We start from the raw sequence: 26,465 nt of genomic DNA on the forward strand, positions 1-26,465 counted from the left end.
GGCCTTGGGTCAGCCAGAGCTCTCGCAGGAGTTGTCCTTGAAAGGGCAGCTGCTGTGAGAGCCCTCTCAGCCCCACCCACCTTACAGGGTGTCTGTTATGGGGGAGGAAGGTAAAGGAGATTGTGAGCCACTCTGAGACTGAGTCAGAGAGAAGGGCGGGGTATAAATCTACGATCTTCTTCTTGAGAGCCCGTTTGGTGTAGTAGTTAAGTGCGTGGACTCTTATCTGAGAGAACCGGGTTTGATTCCCCACTCCTCCACTGGCAGCTGCTGGAATGGCCTTGGGTCAGCCATAGCTTTCAAATTAGCTGTCCTTGAAAGGGCAGCTGCTGTAAAAGCACTCTCAGCTCCATCACCTACCTCAGAGGGCGTTTGTTGTGGTGGGGGGAAGGTAGAGGAGATTGTGACCGCTCTGAGATTCAGAGTATAGGATGGGATATAAATCCAAAATCTTCTTCTTCCCACTTATCAGTTCACCCATACAAAAGCCACACAGCACTATGCACGAAGAAAACTCTAAAAGTCAGTAGAAGGCAGCCATAACCCTTTGGGGCTATAAAGATATGGAAAATAAATAAATACAAACATTGGTACCAATGAGAGATTCCTGGTAACGGCGAGAATGCCACAAAAGCCTCAGTTCCTGGAATCCTGAATATTCAAAAGGCTGTCTGCAAGAAGCCTGCATTCTTGTTGGCCCCAGTAATGGACAATTGTGGTCTTCTTAATGATAGCAAAGGTATTTGTGTCATCCAAGCAGATTTGAAAGAACTGGGTTGTAGAAGTGAACTGTCTGGGATTTTTGCAGAAATGATGGCTTGGATAGCTTTCATAGAATCATAGAGTTGGAAGGGACCTCCAGAGTCATCCCCAACCCCCTGCACAATGCAGGAAACTCCCAAACACCTTCCCCTAAATTCACAGGATCTTCATTGCTGTCAGATGGCCATCTAGCTTCTGTTGAAAAACCTCCAAGGAAGGAGAGCCCACCACCTCCCGAGAAACCCCCTGCACAATGCAGGGAACTCCCAGTTACCTCCCCCAAAATTCACAGGGACTTCATTGCTGTCAGTTCCATCTAGCTTCTGTTGAAAAACCTCCAAGGAAGGAGAGCCCACCACCTCCCAAGGAGGAAGCCTTTCACAGCAGCTGCCCTTTCAAGGACAACCTCTGCCAGAGTTACGGCTGACCCAAGGCCTTTGCAGCAGGTGTAAGTAGAGGAGGGAGAATCAAACCCTGTTCTCCCAGATAAGAGTCCACGCACTTAACCACTACACTAAAATTGCTAAAATTCCCTTTTCAGTTGCAGGCCATTTGTCGTTTCTTGCTGTTTATGTCAAGAGGGTCTCTTGCCATGGTTGATGGCCTAGTGTATGCACTCTCATTTGCTATCCTCCCTGCTTTGCCGCCTATATGTAACTTCTTTGTAACAAGCATAAGTATCGCTCTGCCTAGTTCCTGGGTAGCTCAAGGTCTGGTTCTCCCTAAGAGGCGGAGGACATCTTGGGTGTTTCCCACCGTCCAATCAGGGAGGCAGGAATCTTAAAAAACTTCCCCTTCCTGTGGATGTGGGAACCACCCTCCTTCCAGTTTATTTCCTGCCTCGACAGGGAGTAGCAGCGTTTAGGCTAGGTTCCTACCCTTTCTCATTACTTGCCTATCTCTTAAAAAAAAAAAAAAAAAAGATACTTTTTCTTTCCCCTCAGTTTCTACCTTGTTGTTCATCTCCTGATATTCTACCTCAGATCTTTTTCTGCCTTCTCAATCCGTCCTTCAGTCCCTCTCAGCTTCTCTGCCTCCTTTCCCCCCCCACTTTCTTCAGCGCTTCAGAAGCGGCGCGGCTGTTTAAACTCAAGCCGCGGCTGAGCGCACAGCATTCAAGCCGCAGAGGAGAGGGAAAATGACGCGTCGGTCAAGAGACGCGTTCATGGACGATGACCTGGTTCCTGACGCCTGGCGCGGAACCGAGAGGCCCGCCTCCGGAGCCGGCATGACTTCTAAGCTTGCCTCGGCTACCGGCAACGTGCCCTGTAGGGGCGAGAAAACCCAAAGGCGAACGCAGGCGGCGCTGGTCTTCCCCAGCCACGGAGGAGGCTTCCTCGTCAGGGCTCTTCCCCACTGGCAGCGGCCATCTTGGGGAGCGCAAAAAGGCGCGAAACGGGGACAGACCTCAGCCATGCAGCTTCCAGACGCAGGAACGTCCCGATGCCAACCTCCTGGCGGGAGACTCAGTTGCAGATGTGATCCAACCTGCGCTGGAAGCCACGCAGACCTGCCAGCCCCAGTCGGGCTTGGGTAACGTACCCTTTATGGGGCCCTCCTTTTTTACTGAGTTTCTTGAATCAATAAAGCAGACGGTGGGGGCAGCAGTCAGGGCATCTGGCCATAGGAGACCCAGGTCCCCCAGGTCCAGTTCCCCCTCCAGATCACCTTCTCCAAAGAGGTCCAGAGGTAGCTCCAGCCACCATAGGGCTTCAAAGAAACCTCTGCTCTGTGACCAGATGGAGAGCGAAAGATCCATTTCTGAGACCCACTCTCATGATTCCTATGGGGGAGATCGGGAGGAGGGCGAATTCTTATCTGATGAGGAGATAGAGGACGTTGCAGTTCCGGAATCCTCATCACGGTTTTTTCAAGGCAGAAGAGTTCCAACCTCTTTTAGCCAAGGTGCTGTCTGCTCTAGACTTACAAGCATCACCCGAGGAGCAGGAGTCTCCCCACCCACTAGCCAACCCCAGAAACAAACCCAAGGGAAATACGGAGTTTTTCCCCAGATTCAGATCCTCTGAAAAGGTTTTTCCCTTCCCTGAGTTCTTTGAGCGTCAGTTGAAATCTGAGTGGGCCAAACCTAGTACCAACAGACAGGTACCCAATTCTATCAAGAAGCTCTATGAATTACCTGCCTTTGCTAACGATATGCTGCAAGTACCATTGGTGGATGCACCAATCGCAGCCTTACAGTCTGTTAGCCTAACAGCCTTACAGTCTGTTAGCTGAGGATGGCCATGGCTAGGTGCGAGACAACTGGGACAAAAAGATAGACTTGGCCTTGAAGAGGAGCCACGAAGCTACGGCTCTGGCCATCAAGGCAGCTGCGGCCACCTCTATAGTTTCCAGAGCAGCGATCGTCTGGATAAGACGGCTTACTCAGCTACTGCCGGACGTGGATAAACGGGTCCTGGAAGGTACCAGCAGACTCCTTAGGGCCTCCGAATTTTCAGCGGATGCCTCATTGGATGCCCTCAGTTTCTTCGCTAGAGCAATGGCATCAAGCACTGTAGCAAGGTGGGGGTTATGGCTCCGGGCTTGGCCGGCAGACGTGCACTCAAAGTCCATCGTGTCAGCATACCCATTCCAGGGAGAAAAGCTATTTGGAAACACCCTGGATAAGATCCTGGTGGAAACACGGGATAAGAAAAAGGCCATGCCCAAGTATCTGCGCCGCTCCGATAAGAGAAGCTTCGGGTCTGGTTCCTTTCGTGCCTCCTCCAGCTTCTCCAAACCAAAACAGGACTTCAGAAGAACAACCTGGGGACAGTCCAAACAGAGTTTCCAAAAGGGCTTCTCCAATTCACGATTCCAGAGGAATCAGCCCGATAGGTCCGACAAATTTGAGAAGGGCCCCAAGCCCAACAAAGCATGACTGGAATTCTATTCCAGTGGGGGGCCGTCTACTACACTTCCAGCAGGCGTGGGCGGCCTCAAGGGTCTATGCTTGGACGTTGGAAATTGTTTCATGGGGTTACCCCATAGAATTCAAAAGGGCACCTCCTGTTTGTTACTTGGTGTCTCCTCTTCGCTCAAACCCAGAACAAAAAAGCATCACCCTCAAAGCAATTCAACATTTGCTGCAAATTGCAACGATAGAACCTGTTCCTCCATTGCAGAGAGGTCAAGGCGTCTATTCCATCTTCTTCACGGTGCCCAAGAAAAACGGGGGCTGGAGAGCGATTCTAGACCTGAAATTTTTTAAACAGACATATCAACCTCCGTCACTTCAGGATGGAGTCCATCAAATCTATAACGGAGTCCCTGCACCATCAGGACTACATGTCTTCTCTGGGCCTAACAGAGGCATATCTGCACATTCCAATCCTCCCAGCACATCGCAAGTTTCTTCGTTTTTTGCGTAAATGGGACTCACTACCAATTCAGAGCCTTACCCTTCGGCCTGGCGACGGCACCACGGGTGTTCACCAAGGTGTTGGTGAACCTGATTGCAATCCTCAGACAGAGAGGGATACATGTGCACCCCTTCCTCGACGACCTGCTGATAAGATCCTCGTCGAGGGAGAGTGCGGAGCAGGACGTTATACACACCATATCCTGTCTTCAACAACACGGGTTCATAATCAACATTCCCAAGAGTCATTTACAACCGTCCCAGAGGCTACAACATCTGGGTATGGTCATCGACACAAGGATGAATTCTGTTTTCCTCCCAGAAGACAAGATACTGAGGACCAAGGCATTGGTGCTCCAGTTAGTGCGGGAACCATTGTCATCTCTCCAGACCCTGGCACGACTTATGGGTCTTCTAGTCTCAAATCTGGAGGCGCTTCAATGGGGTCGCTTTTCACACCAGACAACTTCAGATGTTTTTGCGCCCTTATCAGATCCAGATCATGGAGAAGCGCCCTATGTCGTTGTCTGTTCCCAAGAAGGTCAAGGAGAGTCTCCTGTGGTGGACAAAGGACCACAACCTGCGTCAGGGGAGAACGTTCCTCGTAGAGAAGGAAATACAGCTCCTTTCGGACGCCAGACTTTCAGGTTGGGGGGCGACCCTCAACGAGATACCTACCCAGGGCCAGTGGACACCCGAGGAGGCGAGTCTTCCCATCAACCTTCTGGAACTCCGTGCGAACGGACAATATCGCTGCCAAGGCCTATTTAAACAATCAAGGGGGGTCCAGGTCGACTTCCCTTCGCAAGGAGGCCGTGAAACTGTTCGAATGGGCGGAGAGACATCTAAAGTCCATAAGGGCGGAGCATATCAAGGGGACTTGCAATATCAAGGCGGACTGGCTCAGCCGGGAGAGCATTCAATCGGGAGAGTGGTCTCCCAACAAGAAGCTTTTCTTAACGCTTCGGCCCGCCGGTGTTGGACCTCTTTGCGTCTTCTCAGAACCACCAGCTTCCTCGATTCTACACGAGGTACTACCACTATCAAGCGGAGGCCACGGACGCATTAACTTCTCCCTGGCTGCAAGGCCTTCTATACGCCTTTCCCCCAATCCCGATCATTCCGAGGTTGCTCAGAAGGATCAGGCTGCTAAGGGCCAACGTCATTCTGGTTGCTTCCTGGTGGCCGCGACGTCACTGGTTCTCATCAATCCAACAGATGTCAGTAGCGGAGCCGCTTCACTTACCAATCTGTCCAGACATGCTGTTACAGGGCCCGGTGTGGCATCCTCATACAGACTGGCTGAGGTTGACCGCTTGGAGGTTGAACGGCGCTCTCTCCTAGATCTTGGTTATGCAAGTGACGTGACGATCACCATCCTAGCATCCAGAAAAAGCTCCACAACGCGGATCTACGACATGTCCTGGAAAGCCTTCCACAGATGGTGTCGGAGAAAAGCCGTGGACCCGTTGCATCCTTCTGTCCCCAAGATCCTACAGTTCCTTCAGGACGGTCTCCATTCTGGATTGAAGCCAGCTACCCTCAAACGTCAGGTGGCAGCCTTATCCTCAGTTCTCCAGCAGGTGGACGGCGTGGACCTCTCATCTCACCCCCATATTCGACGCTTCCTTAGAGGAGCCTCCATGAGTTCTCCACCACAAGTACATCGGTTTCCTACCTGGAGATTGAACCTGGTACTCTTGGCCCTAACAGGTCCTCCTTTCGAGCCCTTAAGTTCTGTATTCCTAAAGTTCATGCGTATGAAGACCATCTTTCTGGTGGCAATAACATCGGCCAGAAGAGTTTCAGAAATCGGGGCCTTATCGGTTAAGAGGGAACTGTGTGTGTGTTCCACAAGGACAAGGTGGTCCTCTATCCGGACCCTACCTTCCAACCGAAGGTCTCTTCTAGATTCCATCAGAGTCAAGAGATCAACTTACCATCCTTCTGTCCGGATCCCAAGCATCCCAAGGAGCGCACATGGCATACCTTAGACGTGCGAAGAGCAATTAAGGTCTATCTTACAAAACTGAATCTATCCGAAAATTAGACTTCATGTTCATTAATATAGCGGCTCCTAGACTGGGACAGAAGATGTCCAAATCAGCAATTAGCTACGCCATCAAGCAGTGTATATCGGAGGCGTATAAGGCGTTAAACCTTCAAGTACCACCAGGGATCACTGCACACTCAACCAGGAGTGCGGCCACCAATGCTGCCTTCAACAGGAATGCCTCCATAGAGGAGGTGTGCAAGGCAGCTACGTGGGCATCTATCTCCACTTTCATCCGACACTATAAGTTGAACGCATATGTGTCGGCGGACGCAACTTTGGCAGACGAATCCTGCAACACGTGCTGCCTGAGTAGGACTATCCCACCCTGTATGACATACTGCTATGGGAGCACCCAAGATGTCCTCCGCCTCTTAGGGAGAACGACCCTTGGCACTTACCGTGAGGGGTCCTTCTCCTAAGAGGACAGGAGGACATCTTGCCCTCCCCTTCTTCTATCGTCCTACCCTGGGCAGCAGCTATGTATCTGGATCTAACTTCTTCTCCTGTAGTCTCACCTACAGCTGTTGATTACTCTTTAACACAGGCTACCTGTAGTTTACATGTTTTTTCTCAGTTTCTATACGAGTTTATTTCAGTTGGTTTGGGAGGCTCATGCCAAGTTTTTGTACTGACCACCAGTTAGCTCACCTTTTTTCATAGCAGCGATGGTTGCAAGAGTTCTTTACTGCTTCTCGGAGTCACCCGAACTGGAAGGAGGGTGGTTCCCACATCCACAGGAAGGGGAAGTTTTTTAAGATTCCTGCCTCCCTGATTGGACGGTGGGAAACACCCAAGATGTCCTCCTGTCCTCTTAGGAGAAGGACCCCTCACGGTAAGTGCCAAGGGTCGTTCTCAGGAATTCAATCTGCACCTGCAAAAGCGTATGGGAATGGGACTCTGGGGGAGGGTCAACTTGCTTGGTGCCTTTAGCTTTGAAATGTAACGGTCAGCCTAAGGTACATGAAAGGATGCAATCCTGCCATTGTCAGTTTTCGCAAGGGTCGTCTTGCCTTGCATCTCCAGTACATCAATAAACAAAAATCTTGTTCAGCCCAAGAGTGTGTTGCCAACTGGAAGTCTGGGGACTTGACAGTTGCATTCCCTCAAGTGGCATGAACCCCACAAACCCCTCCAACAAATCTCTCACCCGGTGTAGGGTCTGACCTGGAGGAGTGACCTGATGCCGTTCTTTCTCAGCATCTGGCTGCTGCACGGCCAACTGCATGGCCAACCAGGATCCCTCCTTGCCTTCCTGGTTGCCAGCCCTTGTCTGCAGCTCAGGAACGCTTAAATCCTCTCCTGTCCCAGCTGGAGAAGGGATAGGATTCAACCAGTCTTGACCAGGGGTGTTGAACTCATTTGTTATGAGGGCTGGATCTGAAATAAATTAGACCTTGTTGGGCTGGGCCAGGTCAGGTTGGGCTGAGCTATGTTGGGCTGGGCCATGTGTGTCCCTTTTTAAGATTAGGTAGCGGAGATATAAATTTTACAAAGAACACAGACAAACACAATTTTTTTTTTAAAAAATGAAAATGCTTAAAACATTAGCACTCATTGGTCTTAAGGATGGTTTTTTGTATTTCTCCCATGGGATCCAGGGAACTGGGCAAAGGAAGCTCTGGCTCTTTCCTTCCTTCGCCAGGAACTAAGAGGGGGAGGAGCCTCAGCCAATAAAAGAAAGAGAGGCTTGGCTCAGTAGCTCTGCTGTGCAATTGAGAGCCTGACAAAGTAAGCTATCCTTCCCCCCCTTCCTACCTATTGCCTCAGCCAATGGAAAATATAGAGGCTTTGCTCTGTAGCTCCTGTGCAATTGAGCAAGCCTTGCAAAGCAAGCTGTTATGCAGAAGAAAGCAAGATATAGAGAGAAGGGGGCCAGTTGCTCGAGGGCCTGATAGGAGCCCTCGGGGGGCCTGATTCGGCCCCTGAACTGCATGTTTGACACCCCTAGTCTTGACCTCTTGTTGACCCTACAGTTGCTCCTGAGGCCTCCTCAGTTCCACCTGACAAAGCCCTTGCGTGGACTCTCACAGAATCCATCTCTTCAACATGAAATTAGTAGGTGGATTGGGGGCTGCCTTTCCCTGCAGTATGTTGGAAGGAATTTCAGAGAAGTCATCTACCTGCCAAAAAGAACAAGGGGAAAACAAAATTAATGGTCCACCTTGCCAGAATGATCAATATTGAAAGTGGATGTGGGGGAAGGGAAGAGCAAATGTAGTCACTGCTTGAAAAATTAACATTTTGGTGGATTGTGTGTGTTTCCTTTAAGGAGGCCCCGATGACAACCTGATAGAAGGCGGTGGGACCAAGTTCGTCTGCAAACCAGGAGCCCGAAACATCACCGTCATCTTCCATCCACTTTTGAGGTAATGCCTTATTCTTCTGCTTTGCGTTGTGCACGGAGGAGGACCGTCTTCTTTCTTGAGATGCTTTCACGCTACTGGTTTTCGTCGCAATGCTTTGGGCTGTTTGCCGGAGTACAGCAGACCTCTGGGATTTGGTAACTGAGGTCCTTTTCTGGTCCTGGTGGCTTGGAAGGGTGGGAGGAAGAACAGTGTACAGTCTCGGAAGCAATGAGGTGGGCACTAAATAAAGTTTAGAATGGCTTGGAGGCAGGGCTTCCTTGCCTATCCAAAATAGACTTGAATCAGTGCGACCAGTGGGGCAGTTTCCCTAATGCTGAACAGTGCACTTTCAATCCTTGCCTATTTGAAAAAGACTTGAATCAATGCGACCAATGGGGCGCTTTCTGTTATGCTCAATAGTGCACTTTCGATCCACTTTCTGTGCACTTTACAACTCAGTTTTACTGTGTGGAATGGGGAAATCCAAGATTGCTAAAGTGCATTCAAAGTCGATTTAAAGTGCATTACCTGTGTGAAAGTCCCTTTAAATTAGCTGGTTACAAATACTAGCTGATGGGAATACCCTGGACAGTGCTACACATGCTTTATTAACACTGACATGGATTTGATGAGCCGCAGTTAAGGACAAGCGAGTTTGCAGGAGGAGGGAGACGGAAGTCCTTGGGCAAGGAGTGCAGATACTTGCAACCTGCATTTGATCTTGCAACCGTGGCATAGTTCCATGTGCACTGGCCAAATCTGTAAGAACCGGTCTGACCTAGCAAGTTCGCTTCTCAGTTGACAAATGATAGCTGTGTCGATCAGCGCGGTAAGAGACGTTTGTGCGTGCAGCAGTGTTTGGCTTTGAAGAGCAGTCCTTTCAGGCAGTGCCCAAACGTATATGTGTCCTCTGTGGTGCAAGAGGGAAGTGTCGCTTAAGAACAGAGTGGGAAATAGAGAAGAGCTGCCCATGACAATAAAAGCGTGTTTGACATCAAAGCCCTCGTTTGGTACCAGCTTCTCTTTAAAGGAGGAGGGGTCAGCATTTCCTTTTCCACTGATGTGGACCATCAGTTCAGTTTATACATACGGCACCAAGCCAACCATAAAAGCCTTATGATTTAAACAGATTCAAACGTTAAATGGCAAAATTATCCGTGGTTAAAGTAGAATACTAAAATTAATAAAAGTATCCAATACAATCAAGAGATATGTGCATTTCTAATACAAAGACAAGCATTACAAAACCTAGCTACCTGTTTTGTGATTTGGCATCTGAGAGGAGATAGACTACCTGAGCAGACTCTGTTAGCCCTGGCTTAGCCTTAACCCAAGGGAAAATGTATTTAGCACGGTCTAAACCAGGGGTGGCAAAACTGTGGCTCAGGAACCACATGTGGCTCTTTCACACATATTCTGTGGCTCTTGAAGCCCCACTGTCCTGTTGGCCAGCTAGGAGAAGGCATTGGTCTCTTTAAATCACTTCTCCAAGCCAAGCCAACCAGTGGCTTGGAGAATGGATTTAAAGTTGCTTTCTTCCCACCTCCCCCTCTCCATCTCCTTCCTTCCTTCCTTCCTTCCTTCCTTCCTTCCTTCCTTCCTTCCTTCCTTCCTTCCTTCCTTCCTTCCTTCCTTCCTTCCTTCCTTCCTTCCTTCCTTCCTTCCTTCCTTCCTTCCTCCCTCCCTCCCTCCCTCCCTCCCTCCCTTCTCTCAAACATCTGACGTTCATGTCTTTCAGCTCTCAAACTCTTGGCATTTATTTTATCTGGCTCTTAAATTAAGCGAGTTTGGCCACCCCTGCTCTAAACTGCACCAAGGACATCTTAGAAGCCCATGTTTGAGTGTTTATGTTTCTTGCAACTCACACTGGCAAAGTCTCTGAGCAAATGGAATTTTCTTATACCGTCCTTCAAGAACAGCAGAGGGGAGGCTTGAACATCTTGCCAGGGAGAAGGCTTTCCTCGTCTTGCGATCCTCTAAGTTAGTAAGATAGGGGAGAGGAGCGAGATGATACCTAATTGAATCAGACACAATAAAATCCGGGCATCTTGAGAGATCAAGGTGTCTTTCTATGTCCATTATCCTTTGTTGTAGAACTTGTTCAACCTGCGGACAATCAAACTGAGCACTTTTGTAGTTTCTCTGTCAAGCAAAATGCGGATTTATGGGAACTTTAACCTCTCTAGTTTGATACCCTTCTCTCTTGTGTCATAACGCATCCATACGCCTATTTCAAAGAGTTACGTAGGAATCCCCGGTAACCTCGCTGCTGACGCAGTCTCCGGGCTCCTGTATTCTCGATTGCTCCCCGGCTGGGTTTATTTGTTCGTTTGACCCCCTTTTTGCACTAAACAATGTAATTTATTATTGATCGGGAGAGGGGTCAAGTTTGAGCCGCGGCTCGTCGCAAAACAGTTTATCATTCGATGCCAGTTACGATTAATAAACAGCGATCCAACACTGCGGCGGCTGCGGCTTGCAAGGTAAGCTGATTTCGCGATAAACAGGTCCTCTGCTTTACAAGACCGGCAATGAAGGCCCCCCCTTCGGAAGCGGAGTGTCAATTATTAAAATGCATTACAAATGCTCGCCTGCAAACTCATCAGGGGCTGCTGGGACTCGTGTATACCTGAGCTGAGTAAGGGGGAAAATAGAAAGCTTATTAGAAACCTGTCTGGAGTTTAATCTCCCTCCTTCCGCCTTCCAGTCTGGTGATTTAATTTTCTTCCTATCACCGGTGCTAACTAGCAGGAGGTTTGTTTCCCTCCTCTGGAGGTAGCAGAGTTTTGTCTTTTGTTTGCGCGGCTTTTCCATCAGTGGTCCATCAGCGGCTATTAGCCACAGCATATTCATGGAACTCTCTGTCTCGGGCAGTGATTCTCTGTACTCTTGGTGCTTGGGTGGGGGCAACAGTGAGAAGGTTTCTAGTGTCTTGGCCCCACTGATGGACCTCCTGATGGCACCTGTTTTCGGGGGGGGCCACCATGTGACGTAGAGTGTTGGACTTGATGGGACATTGGCCTGATCCAATATAGCTTCTCTTATGTTCTTATGTGATACGGAGTGTTGGACTGGATGGGCCATTGGCCTGATCCAACATGGCTTCTCTTATGTTCTTATGTGACACGGAGTGTTGGACTAGATGGGCCATTGGCCTGATCCAACATGACTTCTCTTATGTTCTTATGTGACACAGAGTGTTGGACTGGATGGGCCATTGGCCTGATCCAACATGGCTTCTCTTATGTTCTTATGTGACTCAGAGTGTTGGACTGGATGGGCCATTGGCCTGATCCAACATGACTTCTCTTATGTTCTTATGTGACACAGAGTGTTGGACTGGATGGGCCATTGGTCTGATCCAACTTGGCTTCTCTTATGTTCTTATGCACTCAAAGGGGTTTGACTGGGATCGTTTTATCCATTCACGGTTTGGAATGTTTAGGTGATCATCCTGCCCTTCTATTTCTTGATTCGTTTCCAGCACAAGAAGTCTTGATTTACAAACCCATGACCACCATTAAAAAAAATTCAGAACCCAATCTGTCTCAATCCTTTGCGTCTGCAAAAAGTACTTGCCATTAACGACAGCCATGTCAATAGACTCTCCCCTGCCTTCGAGCCATGTTTCATAAAATCATGCACCACTGTGTTGTGACAACGAAGGTAAACAGTTAGGGGAGTGCTCCCTCCAAAGTGACCACTTCACCGTGCGTAGCTCTGGCTGTTCATCTTTAGTGCTTCTGTCAGCTTGTCATGGGCAATCAGACGTTATCTTCATTGCTGACATCCCACAAGTGGGTCAGATGTAATGAAAACTCTCTGTTCTCCCCCTCCCCCCCCCGTCTCCCTCTTGCACCCCATAACTGCAGCCCACCCCCCGTTGAATGCAGATGACACATTTGGAATAGCAATTTTTGTGACACAATCCGGTTTCATTACCAGCCTGATGGGTAGACAGCGGAAATAACGCGTGTCATAAAAATAGTTAGGGCAAGATTTACGACTGAAAGATCTCTCTGCATTGTACAATGCGCCTGTCACACCGGGGTGGAAGAGGTGACACTTGTTACATCTTAACCTTTTTTTTTTTTTTTTTTGCTTTTTTGGCCAACGAGCACATCAATAACTGCCAGGGAGAGGGAAAAAATGGTTCTGCGTCAGAAACCCTCCTAGTCAAGCTTGCCTCGTAGCAGAGAGGGAGGAGAGCGGGTGTAGAACGTTTGTTTGGCACGATGCCACCAGCAGTATCCGTCAAGACAATGGATAGGTTTGCTGGAAAGGTGGTACTTTGCCATGACTGATGCAGCCGCGGCGCTGGGCTGTGATGGGCGCCCAGCATGTCATCAGGAAGGGCTGAGGATACTCAGAAATGCGCACAGATGACTGCAGAAATATGACACTTCTGGAAGATTGTCAGTTCTACTTGGGTCTCCTTCCACTTAAATGTATGAAGTAATGTGTTACGTTAAGATAGCAATCTTTAAGAAGGGATTGGATAAGCATATGGACCCATCACTGGCTATTAGTCACAGCGTATTTTTGGAACTCCTTGTCTGGGGCAAGTGATGCTCTGTATTCTTGGTGCTTGGGAGGGGCAACAGTATGAGGGCTTCTGGTGTCCTGACCCGGTTGATGGACCTCCCGATGGTACCTGGGTTTTTTGGCCACTGGGTGACACAGAGTGTTGGACTGGATGGGCCATTGGCCTGATCCAGCATGACTTCTCTTATGTTCTTTTGTGCAGTGGTTCCTACTTATGACACATACATCTCATTTTGAGTGTGGTCCAAGATGCAGATTCTTAGATCTGGAGAGTGGGGTCATGTACAGAGGTATTTCTACAAACTTGGGGGACCCCCCTCCAGGTTTGCAGAAAGCACAAAAAGTTTTTAAAATCTCAGAGGAGCGCTGTTGGCCTGATCTCATCCCCCTTCCTCATATACAATTTTTTTTGGCCACTGTGTGACACAGGGTGTTGGACTGGATGGGCCATTGGCCTGATCCAACATGGCTTCTCTTATGTTCTTATAGTGGATTCACGTCGGGGATGGAAGAGGAAGGGAAGCCCTCTGTGTCTACTTCCATGGGAACTAGGCATGTAGAGGCAGCAACCCTGCAAGCTGGCAAGGAAGGAGATAATATAAGCTGCCTCCTACTTCTTATATCGTGAACCAGGTGTGTAGGCTGGATGGTGAAAGAGCAGACAGGCGATGGAGTGAGTCCGGATGGGCTGAGTCCGGAATGCACACACACGGGGAAACTTAGCCAAACCCCGAGACGAGATGCATAGCTAAAACTAAGTATCTTATACTCTAATTGCTGGCTATAAGGGGAAAAAATTAGTCGAGCTATCCCAAACACTAGGACGAGCCATGCCATCTCACAGCTGGCATCTAGCAAACAAAGCAGTAGACAAGTTTCACCTTTAAGATCAACTAAGTTTTATTCAGAATGTAAGAGAAAACTCTTACATTGTAAGAGAATGTAAGAGTAGACTCTTACCTGAGAGAACTGGGTTTGATTCCCCACTCCTCCATTTGCACCTGTTGGAATGGCCTTGGGTTAGCCATAGCTCTGGCAGCGGTTGTCCTTGAAAGGGCAGCTGCTGTGAGAGCCCTCTCAGCCCCACCCACCTCACAGGGTGTCTGTTGTTGGGGGAGAAGATATAGGAGATTGTAAGTTGCTCTGAGTCTCTGATTCAGAGAGAAGGGCAGGGTATAAATCTGCAATTCTTCTTCTTCTCCTCCTCGGAGCAGCCTAGCAGCCATCCCCTCAGGAAACTGAAGGTCAGCCTGTAGCAAAGATGGACTTGCAGAGGCTACACAAAGGTGAACAGCACGTTAGTTCCTTAATTCTTCCCCTTCCTGCCATAGGCAGCACATTTCCTCTTTCTGCAACATGACATTCCCCTCACTCCCCCACCCCTGGAGGAAGGAGAGGGAAGGAAAATTGATCTCGCCCAGCAGCGACTTGCTGTTATGCCACATCAGACTTGCATGTTCTCCAGCGATCCTAGAAGGAGGTGGGGATCTTGCAGCTTTGCAACAGAGGCCAGCCGTCAGCAGCTAAGATCTCTGAGCCGTTTGCGTGTTTTGGATGTGATCCTGCAGTAGTCAAAACAGACGCTTTAGGCAGAAACCAAACTGTGACGGCCGCTTCTGATCCTGTCCTTAACTTCAGTAGAGATCTGCTTTGGACCTTTGACTCTTTTGTCTTCCTTTTACCTCTTGCTCCCCCATCCCCACCTTCCCATCTGCACTCCAGTTTAAGCCCGGCACAGGAGAGATGGAGCAACACGGCGACCCTTGGGTAGACAGCCTAATTTCCAGCAGGACAAATGAAATGCACGAAGGCCCAGATTAATTACCACCACTTAATGGGGCTCGCTTGCACGTAATAAATGAATAGCAGTTTCCCTCCCTCCTTCCCCTAACAGACAAGTGGGTTTTTTTTTTTTTTTTTGGAAAGAAGTTGATTCCTGGGAATAGATTTTTGTGTGTGTGCACATGCATGAAAAGCTCATTAGACACCCAGCCTGACGAGGAATACACGTTTGATTTCCTCCCCCCGCCCCCGCTTGATTAGATATTGTGGGAGGCGCTGGAGTACGAAAATTAGGCTTGCCTCGGAAGGCTGCCTTCATCCGCCATTGATAAGTAACATCTTTGCTAATGTTCCAGGCAGGAGTCGGTCACTTGCTCTGTAGCTCAGAGGGTTTCCCATTGGGAGGTCCGGGTCCTACCTGGTCGATTAGCCTTCCGTAGGGCCTGTAAAACGGAGCTGTCCCGCCAGGCTTTTAGTAGAGGCTGCGGGCGTCTATTCTCGATCTATTCTTGATTTGATTGGCCTCCCCTGTCGGCGCTGTCATCTGTACCATAAAATGGAATAATATTTGCCATCTCTATGGGATAACATCTCATCACGGTGTGAGACAGCCAGACCGGGCAATATTGTGATGATACAGAACATTTGCTGAGTGCTGTTGAGTTGTTCGTGTTTATAAAATGTTTTTATTGTATTTCATTGTTTTAGTATATGTTGTACTCCGCCTTGAGCCCTACGGGGAATGGGCGGAATAGAAATATGCTAAAATTAAGAACTAAATAAATAAAGGGAACAGGGTTGACCCAAAGCTACAGGCTGGAGGGAGAGAGGATTCTCAGTGCTGGCCCGCGAGCCCACTGCAACCCCAGTGAGTTTTCTGTTCTTTTAATGGATGTCAGCTGGCGTTTGAAAAGGCACTTGGCTCTTCAGGGTAATAATAATTTTTACATATGCTTTCTAGAGTATGTTTATGACCAGACAATTAGATAACAGATGTCTGCAGCCTTGAGGCGGGAGGCGGGGAGCAGCGAAGGAGCCGAGGACTAGAGGGAGACAGACAGATAGAGGAGCTCTCTGGAAACGCCATTCATCCCTGCACGGCGAGGCCGGGAGGATTCCTCGGGATCAGCCACACTTCGTTAATCTCAAGCAGCAATTAAAAATGGTTGCGGGGAAGCAGCGGAGAGCCGCACAGGGGCTTGCGAGCCTGGAATTGGGAGCGCAGTGGAAGTCAGTTTGTTTGCTCGTCGCATTAAGGGTGGGGAACGTTAAACTATCCCGGTACCTCCGTTTTCCTCTTTCGGTCTTGCAGAAGGCAGCATCTGTCAGGCAACATCGAGAGTGGCACGTCTGTCATAGCTTCATGGAGCGCTGCCCTGGGTGGGAAACGGGAAATAAAGGGACAAAGCGATCTCATCTTGGATGAGCTTGGTAAGCGGAAGGAAGCTTCAGTGATGGGTGCAAGGAGGTACCTTTGGGACCTGAATCAGAGAAGCCTTGTTGTTCTTGCATTGGGAGTTGTTGGTAGGGAGTTGTTGGTAGACAGCTTTTCAGGAGTCAGTTTTCAGAACAGAAGAACAGAAGAGAAGCCATGTTGAATCAGACCAGTGGCCCATCCAGTCCAACACTCTGTGTCACATAAGAGAAGCCATGTTGGGTCAGGCCAGTGGCCCATCCAGTCCAACACTCTGTGTCACATAAGAACATAAGAGAAGCCATGTTGGATCAGGCCAGTGGCCCATCCAGCCCAACACTCTGTGTCACATAAGAACAGAAGAGAAGCCATGTTGGATCAGGTCAGTGGCCCATCCAGCCCAACACTCTGTGTCCCATAAGAACATAAGAGAAGCCATGTTGGATCAGGCCAGTGGCCCATCCAGTCCAACACTCTGTGTCCCATAAGAACATAAGAGAAGCCATGTTGGGTCAGGCCAGTGGCCCATCCAGTCCAACACTCTGTGTCACATAAGAACATAAGAGAAAACATGTTGGATCAGGCCAATGGCCCATCCAGTCCAACACTCTGTGGAACATAAGCACATAAGAGAAGCCTTGTTGGATCAGGCCAGTGGCCCATCCAATCCAACACTCTGTGTCACATAAGAGAAGCCATGTTGGATCCGGCCAATGGCCCATCCAGTCCAACACTCTGTGTCACACAGTGGCCAAAAAAACCAGGTGCCATCAGGAGGTCCACCAGTGGGGCCAGGACACTAGAAGCCTTCCCACTGTTGTCAACCCCCAAGCACCAAGAATACAGAGCATCACTGCTCCAGACAGAGGGTTGCATCAGTGCTCTATGGCTAATAGCCACTGATGGACCTCTGTTCCAGATGTTGATCAAATCTCTTCTTGAAGCTGTCTATGTTGGTTTTCCTACATCCATTCCCACATCTTCCGTTTTCATCACCATGACATCCCTTGCACTTTTCTCCCATTCATCTTGGTGCTGTAACATTTGATCCAGGGCTGAGTTGCCATGCAAGAACTGCTGAGTTCCCAGGTTCTGTTCCAACAGATGGAGCAGAGGTCCATCAGTGGCTATTAGTATATTGTTGGAACTCTGTCTGGGGCAGTGATGCTCTGTATTCTTGGTGCTTGGGGAGGGTGGCAACAGAGGGAGGGCTTCTAGTGTCCTGGCCCTACTGGTGGACCTCCTGGTGGTGCCTGGGTTTTGTTGTGTTTTTTGGTCACTGTGTGGCAGAGAGTGTTGGATTGGATGGGCCATTGGCCTGATCCAACATGGCTTTTCTTATGTTCTTACGTTCATAACACGGAGTGTTCTGCGTTCATTTTGTGCACAGGAGAGACAAAGTCCTTCTCTTTCTAGCAAACCACTGTGATCCAAAAGAAGCTTTGAATGCAGAAATGTGAGCCTTCTCCCACCTGCTCCACCCCATTTTAGCATTGGAAAAAGTGCAGAAAAGGGCAACTAGAATGATTAAAGGGACAGAACACTTTCCCTACGAAGAAAGGTTAAAACGCTTGGGGCTCTTTAGCTTGGAGAAACATCGACTGCGGGGTGACATGAGAGAGGTCCACCCCATTTTTGCCGCACCACATTTTTGCCACCCTCTGCCATTCTCTTGAAGTTTAGGCCACCTGAGGCCTCAAAATGGGAGGGAGAGGGGGTTACGCCATCCAGTTCCTTCCCAGAACAGGCTTCCTCTCGACTCCCTCTCTCTCAGTTGCTTCCGTAGCTCAGTTGTTCCTTCCTTTCCTCCTTGGCCAAGCATGGTGTCTTACCTTTTATGGGATTCCTTGGCCCCAAACCCACCAGGCCTACGTCCAGACCCCTTCCCACTGCTCCACCAGGGGTGCTATAAAAGGAAAGAGAAGGCTTCTCTGCCTATTTCCCCTGCTGTCTCCCTGCTTTGCTCCTTCCCCCTGGCCTTGAAGCCTCTGCCATCCTGGCCTTTCCTCAAGTCCAGGCTCAAACTTGCCTTCTGACCACACCACTGCCTGGTCCTGCCTTTGGCCTCAGCTGTATCGGAGCAATCCCGGCCACCTCCATCTCCCAGCCTTCTTTGCAAGGGTGAGTCAGGCCTCCCCCCACCCCCCGGCTGTCCTCAGCTGGAACATCTGGACTGGGCCTGAGTTGGGGCTGGGCATCAGCTGCCAGAAAGAGGTGTCATGGCTGCCGTACCTGGCATGGGGGCTCGACATCTTAGAGCTTGGAAGTTGCATACAGTGGAAGACTCCACGCTTGGGCTTTTGATGGCAGGCCACTACACCTCTATATTCTGCTTGCATGATGTGATAAATGGAAGGAATAATACAGGGATGTCCAATGGTAGCTCTCCAGATGTTGGCTGGGGCTGATGGGAGTTGTAGGCAAAAAACATCTGGAGAGCTACCGTTGGCTACCCCTGGTATAATACATTGTTTCGTTGAAGACATTGCTCTCTTGCTTCTCACAACCAAGCGACCCGTTAGCTCAACCAGCCTGGTGCACAAGCGAAATCATTCACTCTTGTGTGTCTTCCTCATCTCCCCGTACAGCAAGCATCCCCGATAAGTTTCCACCAATACATGTCCTAGCGCCTGCCAAGTATTTTTAGAAACTGGGCTGGGCCACGTGAGGGCCTGTGTTCAGCAGAACCGCCGATTGGCTGTGCAGATTAATAGGCATCCTGTTAGACAGAGCTTCTGCCCAAATGTTGAAGTGTTATGATATCAGTTACTCATAACCCTTATCCCTGACAGTTTTGTGGTCGGCTCCTCCTCCCCTAGCTACCGGATTCTTGTTGTGCCCCCCTCCCCCCCCCCGCCGCACACTCTGTGTCAGAATTCCAAAGGTGCCCAAAGGAGCAAAAAGTTTGGAGACACCAGTTCTGCGACCTACTATATTTACATGGGGCCAGTCCAGACAACCACTGAAAGATGTGATAACGCAGCTGTGTAGAAAAAGGCCTGTCACAGTCATATAATTATAGAGTTGGAAGGTCATCTAGTCCAGGCTTCACAATGCAGAAAATTCACAAATACCTCCCCCTAAATTCACAGGATCCGCATCGCTGTCAGATGGCCATCTAGCCTCTGCTTAAAAACCTCCAAGGAAGGAGAGCCCACCTCCTCCCGAGGAAGCCTGTTCCACTGAGGAACCGCTCTAACGGTCAGGAAGTTCTTCCTAATGTTGAGCCGGAAACTCTTTTTATTTAATTTCAACCCGTTGGTTCTGGTCCTACCTTCCAGGGCCACAGAAAGCAATTCCTTATGTTCCTATGTGACACAGAGTGTTGGACTGGAGGGGCCATTGGCCTGATCCAACATGGCTTCTCTTATGTTCTTATGTGACACAGAGTGTTGGACTGGAGGGGCCATTGGCCTGATCCAACATGGCTTCTCTTATGTTCTTATGTGACACAGAGTGTTGGACTAGATGGGCCATTGGCCTGATCCAACATGGCTTCTCTTATGTTCTTAAAATGTGGTGCCCAAAACTGAACACAGTACTCCAGGTGAGGTCTTACCAGGGCAAAGCAGGTTTTACCAGAGCAATCCCACAAGTCACGGCGACCATACATAGAGGTGGCACGCAGGCTGCCAGTCGACTCCTCTTCCCGATCCCAGGGGAGGAGGCAGCGTCTGAACTGGGTCTTTCCTTGTCCTTTTGTTCTTCCACATCCCTCAGAGATTGTTTTTGTTGTAGCTGAATTGTAATTTTAAAAAGAGAAAACCAGCCGTTTTCATACTGCTAAAAGGAGACCCGTGACAGCTTGCTTCGTAACTAGACGCTGGGTCTGTGCGGCGATGCGGAGGATCCTTCTTTTTCTTTTTTTTTGCGCCGTTGCGAATGCTTTATGAGAGCTGACAATCTAGTTGCGCGTGCCTGATTAGAGGTGACAGCTTATGAAAATCCTTCAGGTGAGCCCGTTCGTTCCCCCGCCTCCCCCGGCAGCCAATGAAGCTCCCCTTTCCAATTTCCGCCTACCGAACACCTGGGAAGCCTCCGAAGCAAAAATCCCCGTCTTCTTGCGGGATGCATTTGTCTTGTTCCCATCATGTCAGGGAAGGTGTTACATCTGATCCGTCAAATTTGGAGATTTTGCAACCCTGTTTTGTCTGTGCTATAAATCAAGACGGCCTGTCACCCGTTTCCTCTCTCTCTCTCTCTCTCTCTCTCTCTGCCAGCTCTGCCTTTTCCAAAACAAACTCTGCACAAGACTAAATAATACACAGGTTTTTGACGCATCCAGCGACGCGTGTGCCGGAGAGTCATCCGTATTGTTCCGCAGCCTCGGCGGTTTTTGTAGAAATCGTCCTGACGTGGGGCTCGTGCCGCTGCGAAGCAAAATGAGACCGCGGTCGGTTTGGGTAGATTTTACCAGAGGGTTTTTGCAGAGGAATCCTGGCACTTAACCCCCTAGAGAAAACAGACTGAATGGTTGTTGTATTTGTATTTATTTAAAACGCTGGGCATCTGCCTTTCATCCTTATGTTCAAGGTGGCTGACAACCAGAGGTCGTTTTGTAGAAAAATAGGTGGTGGAGCTCATTAGCAGAACTCATTAGCATATGTCGTCCCCCTCCCCCCAGCCAAAAGCAACCCAATGTGAGAAAGCAGAGCCCTGGGTGAGCGAGGCTTACTTGGGTTGGCTAGAGATCTGACCAGCCCAAGCAGGCCTCGCTCACCTGGGACTCTCTTTGGTCCTTGGGGCTCCTTTGGGGGGGGGGGAGCACAGTCAAAAGACCAGCAAGTCATCTACCACCCAAAATCATATAAGAAGTGGTGAAAGGGTGCTGTGGTCTTCTCCAGGGGTTAATGAGGGTTGCTGGGGGTGTGGCAAAGCCCCTGGGGGCTGGCTGGCCGGTCTCCTAATCTAATCCAGGGATTGTTATGCAGCTGCCCCTACTGCTCAATGGACAAGGGAGGTAAGTGGGGAGGAGGAGGGGGAACCCTCAGAAAAATTCAGGAGCTGGGCTGCTGTGAGCTCCTGCTGAATTCGAGGCCTGCTTACAACATTGATAAAAGACATAAAATAAAATACCATCTGCCACAGAGCCTGCAGCATTAGTTGGGGGAAACCTGCAGACATAACTTGTGAGAAAGTCCCACAATTCCTTCTAACATATGGCCTAATATACGTATTTATTTCAAAAGCGCTTCCCCCATTTTGAAAACCTGAAACGATTCCTTAATTAATACATATTGAGCCTCAGATTGACTCCTCTACTGGTATTTCTCCACCCTAGAGGACATAATTTAGGGTGGGAATGAGGATCACATCTCCAGGACGCCTCTAGGGCTGCCAGCCTCCAGGTGGGTCCTGGAGTTCTCCAGGGATTGCAGCTCTTCTCCAGAAAACAGAGATCTGGTCCTGTAGAGAACGTGGCGGCTTTGGAAGGTGGGCTGGACGCTATTGTGCTTTGCTGATGTTCCCTCCTTTCTGCTCTTCCCATGTTCCACCACACAAATCTCCAGGAATTTCCCCAACCAAGAGCTGCATAGGAGGTGCCACTGCCACAGGAGATGGTGGCAGCTACAAGCATAGACAGCTTAAAGAGGGGATGGGGGAAACATCTGGTGCAGAGGTCCATCAGTTGCTATTAGCCACAGGGTATTGTTGGAACTCTGTCTGGGGCAAGTGATGCTCTGTATTCTTGGTACTTGCGGGGGGCAACAGTGGGAAGGCTTCTAGTGTCCTGACCCCACTGATGGACCTCCTGATGGCACCTGTTTTTTTTTGGCCACTGTGTGACACAGCGTGTTGGACTGGACGGGCCATTGGCCTGATCCAACATGGCTTCTCTTATGATCTTACAGATGGAACTCTCTGTCTGGGGCAGTGAGGCTCTGTATTCTTGGTGCTTGGGAAGGGCAATAGTGGGAGGGCTTCTAGTGTCCTTGCCCCACTGATAGACCTCCTGACGGCACCTGGTTTTTTGGCCACTGTGTGTCAGAGTGTTGCACTGGATGGGCCATTGGCCTGATCCAACATGGTTTCTCTTATGATCTTACAGATGGAACTCTCTGTCTGGGGCAGTGAGGCTCTGTATTCTTGGTGCTTAGGAAGGGCAACAGTGGGAGGACTTCTAGTGTCTTGGCCCCACTGATAGACCTCCTGACGGCACCTGGTTTTTTGGCCACTGTGTGACAGAGTGTTGCACTGGATGGGCCATTGGCCTGATCCAACATGGCTTCTCTTATGATCTTACAGATGGAACTCTCTGTCTGGGGCAGTGAGGCTCTGTATTCTTGGTGCTTGGGAAGGGCAATAGTGGGAGGGCTTCTAGTGTCCTTGCCCCACTGATAGACCTCCTGACGGCACCTGGTTTTTTGGCCACTGTGTGACAGAGTGTTGCACTGGATGGGCCATTGGCCTGATCCAACATGGTTTCTCTTATGATCTTACAGATGGAACTCTCTGTCTGGGGCAGTGAGGCTCTGTATTCTTGGTGCTTAGGAAGGGCAACAGTGGGAGGACTTCTAGTGTCTTGGCCCCACTGATGGACCTCCTGACGGCACCTGGGTTTTTTGTCCACTGTGTGATACAGAGTGCTGAACTGGATGGGCCATTGGCCTGATCCAACATGGCTTCTTTTATGTTCTTATGGCATCCCCCTAGACACTCCCTTTCCTCCCTGGTTTAACCCATATGGGTTCAGGGTAATGAAAACAACCATGAGCCTTCAGAGACTAATTCCACAGTTTTCAAGAATGCTGGGAAGGGTGCAGGAACTGAGAAAGGAGCTGACATCCATGGGCTAAGTCAGCAAGGGAGACTTAAGTTGGGCCAGATGTTCCTTTGCTTCCCAAGGAGTAGAAGTCGGGATGGTAGGAGTGCTGAAGAGTTAATTTGCCTTTTGGGCACAAATAGGGCCCACTAGCCAGGGCAGAGCCTGAAATGGAGACTCATTCTTCTTAGGAATGCAAAAGGCCTTGCCTGAACTCAAAGTGATTCTCAGGTGCACGTGTCAAGACACCACCGCATGTATTGATCCTCCAATCTGTGCATGTGATGAGATAAACACTCTTGTTTTCATGGCATTTATTTTTGCATTCATGACAGGGAGGGGCTGCGGCATAGTGGAAGAGCCTTTGATTTGCATGCAGAAGGCCCCAGGTTCAATCCTCGACATCTCCAGTTAAAGAGACCAGGCAGGAGGTGATTGGAAAGGCCTTCTCCTGAGACCTTGGAGAACAGCTGCCAGTCTGAGTAGACAATGCTAACCTTGATGGACCAAGGGTCTGATTCAGTAGAAGGCAGCTTCATGTGTGTTCAGCTCTTGGGAAGGGGCTGTGGTTCAGAGGTAGAACGTGTACTTGGCGTGAAGAGGGTGCCAGGTTCAATCCCCGCATCTTCAGTTGAAGAAGAAGAAGAAGATGATGATGATGATATTGAATTTGTATTCCACCCTATACTCTGAATCTCAGAGCAGTCACAATCTCCTTTACCTCCCCCCCCCATAACAGAGAGGTAGGTGGGGCTGAGGGAGCTCTTAGAGCAGCTGCCCTTTCAAAGGCAACTCCTACAAGAGCTATGGCTGACCCAAGGCCATTCCAACAGCTGCAAGTGGAAGAGTGGGAAATCAAACCCGATTCTCCCAGATAAGAGTCCATGCACTTAACCGCTACACCAAACTGGTGGGGGAGGAGAAGTAGTAGTAGTAGCAGTAGTAGTTGGATGGGAGATCTCCAAGGAATACCAGGGCTATGGTGCAAATCCACCTCTGAACATCTCTCGCCCTGCAACCCTACGAGGTCACAATAAGTCAACTGTGTCTTGACAGCGAAGATCACAGTGACGTTACCATGGGAGTGGAGGAGGCATGGTATAGCTCACGTTTGTCAGATCTCAAAAGCTAAGCAAGGTGATGTCAAAGACCTCTGCTTGAGTCTCTGGAGCTCCGCTGCCGGTCTTAGTAAACAATACCAGCTTCGATGGACTGATTGTCTTGATTCAGTAGAAGGCAATTTCATGTGACATTCATGCAGTGAAATGTATATCCAGAGAATATCATGCAAGAGGAGACTCTTATTAAGAGCAATGGAATACCATCTTTAAAAAAAAAGGTAGTCCCCTGTGCAAGCACCAGTCATTTCCAACTCTGGGGTGACGTTGCTTTCTCAACGTTTTCACGACAGGCTTTTTACGGGGTGGTTTGCCCTTGCCTTCCCCAGTCATCTACGCTCCCCCCCCCCCATCAAGCTGGGGACTCATTTTACTGACCTTGGAAGGATGGAAGGCTGAGTCAACCTCGAGCCGGCTACCTGAAAACCCAGCTTCCGCCGGGATCGAACTCAGGTCATGAGCAGAGCTTAGGACTGCAGGTTTACCGCTCTGCACCATGGGGCTCTTTAAGTCCCTCTTAATGTGTGGTGTGGTTTTAATTGGGTGTTGGGTTTTCTTTTTTGTAGAATTAAGGCTAGACTTTCCAAGTTTCTCTTCCAGGCGATTAAGAGGAGATCACATAATTCTAATGGCTGTTTTTTTTTTTTTTGCATAATGTAGACCCCCCCCCTCCCCAAAAGTGCCAGATATATCAGCAGACGCTTCCCCATATCTTAAACCTATTAAATGAAATGTGAACACCCTTGGGCACCTGCTGGGAGACATCTGGTATCTTTCTGAAGCTCTCCTAGATTGCTCATTGCAGCAAGACGGAGCCAATCTTTAATGAAAGTGAAAGTGCAACATCATCTGTTCAGCGTTGCCAGATTTGACAGGGAGAGGACTCGCGCTTGGGTTCCTTTCCCCTTTCAAGCCTGCCTGATAAGACACCATGCAGTCAAAGCTGCTGGATCCAAGGGTGTAAGAATCCACCCCGCCAAGCAAAAAAGTGGTGGCACTCCAGGAGTTTCACAGCGGAGCTTGGCAAGAAACAATTTATTTAAAAGGGATGCGGTGATGTTACCTTGGAGGAACGTCGTCTGAGGGGTGACCCGGTAGAGGTTTACAAGATTACGCATGGGATAGAGAAGGTAGAGAAAGACGTGCTTTTCTTCCTTTCTCAAAACTCCTGGGCACTCAATGAAATTGCTGAGCAAAGCGAGAAAAAACCATAAGAACATAAGAGAAGCCATGTAGGATCAGGCCAATGGCCCATCCAGTCCAACACTCTGTGTCACATAAGAACATAAGAGAAGCCATGTTGGATCAGGCCAGTGGGCCATCCAGTCCAACACTCTGTATCATACAGTGGCCAAAAATTTATTTATATATATATATATATATATATATATATATATATATATATATATATATATATATATATATATATATATATATACACACACACACACACACACACACACACACACACACTGTGGCTAATAGCCACTGATGGACCTCTGCTCCATATTTTTATCTAACCCCCTCTTGAAGCTGGCTATGCTTGTGGCTGCCGCCACCTCCTGTGGCAGTGAATTCCACATGTTAATCACTCTTTGGGTGAAGAACTACCTCCTTTTATCCGTTCTAACCCGACTGCTCAGCAATTTCATTGAATGCCCACGAGTTCTTGTATTGTGAGAAAGGGAGAAAAGTACTTCTTTCTCTACCTTCTCCAGCCCATGCATAATCTTGTAAACCTCTATCATGTCACCCTGCAGTCGACGTTTCTCCAAGCTAAAGAGCCCCAAGCGTTTTAACCTTTCTTCATAGGGAAAGTGTTCCAAACCTGTAATCATTTTAGTTGCCCTTTTCTGCACTTTTTCCAATGCTATAATATCCTTTTTGAGGTGCGGTGACCAGAATTGCACACAGTATTCCAAAACTGGATGAAATTCTATGTTTGGTTGGACACTCAAGACTCTTAAGATTCTCTGGTGTGATCTGATTTCTTTTTCCCTGTGCTTATATTATATTTATCTTTAATCGAATTTTCAAATTTAAATTGGCAAATTACTAGAATATAGCTAATGATTTATATTCTATAACTTTAAATGGAATATATTTCGTTTTGATTGAAATAATAGCAAGAGATAACATATGTTAAGGAAATATTGTAGAACTATCCTTTTGATGTTGGAAAGTATTTTATAAAACAAGACTAGAATGTACTTTGCTTTTATCCCTCTTTTTTTCTGTTCCCTATTTTTCAAACTTTTCTGAAACTAATAAAAACTTTTGAAAACTGAAATTCCTGAGCGGTCGGGTTAGAACGGATAA

General features: G+C 48.8%; 1 protein-coding gene across 1 annotated transcript in view; it reads left to right on the forward strand.

Annotated features, from left to right (window-relative positions):
• EXOC4 (exocyst complex component 4) overlaps positions 1-26,465 on the forward strand; it is a 794,454-nt gene that overhangs the window by 438,767 nt on the left and 329,222 nt on the right. Inside the window, exon 10 of the mRNA XM_060246011.1 lies at positions 8,449-8,545. Within this exon, the coding sequence (XP_060101994.1) occupies positions 8,449-8,545 (97 nt within the window). The remainder of the gene's footprint in view (positions 1-8,448; positions 8,546-26,465) is intronic.

Source organism: Heteronotia binoei, chromosome 8 (assembly GCF_032191835.1).
Source record: "Heteronotia binoei isolate CCM8104 ecotype False Entrance Well chromosome 8, APGP_CSIRO_Hbin_v1, whole genome shotgun sequence".
Classification (NCBI taxonomy): domain Eukaryota; kingdom Metazoa; phylum Chordata; class Lepidosauria; order Squamata; family Gekkonidae; genus Heteronotia; species Heteronotia binoei.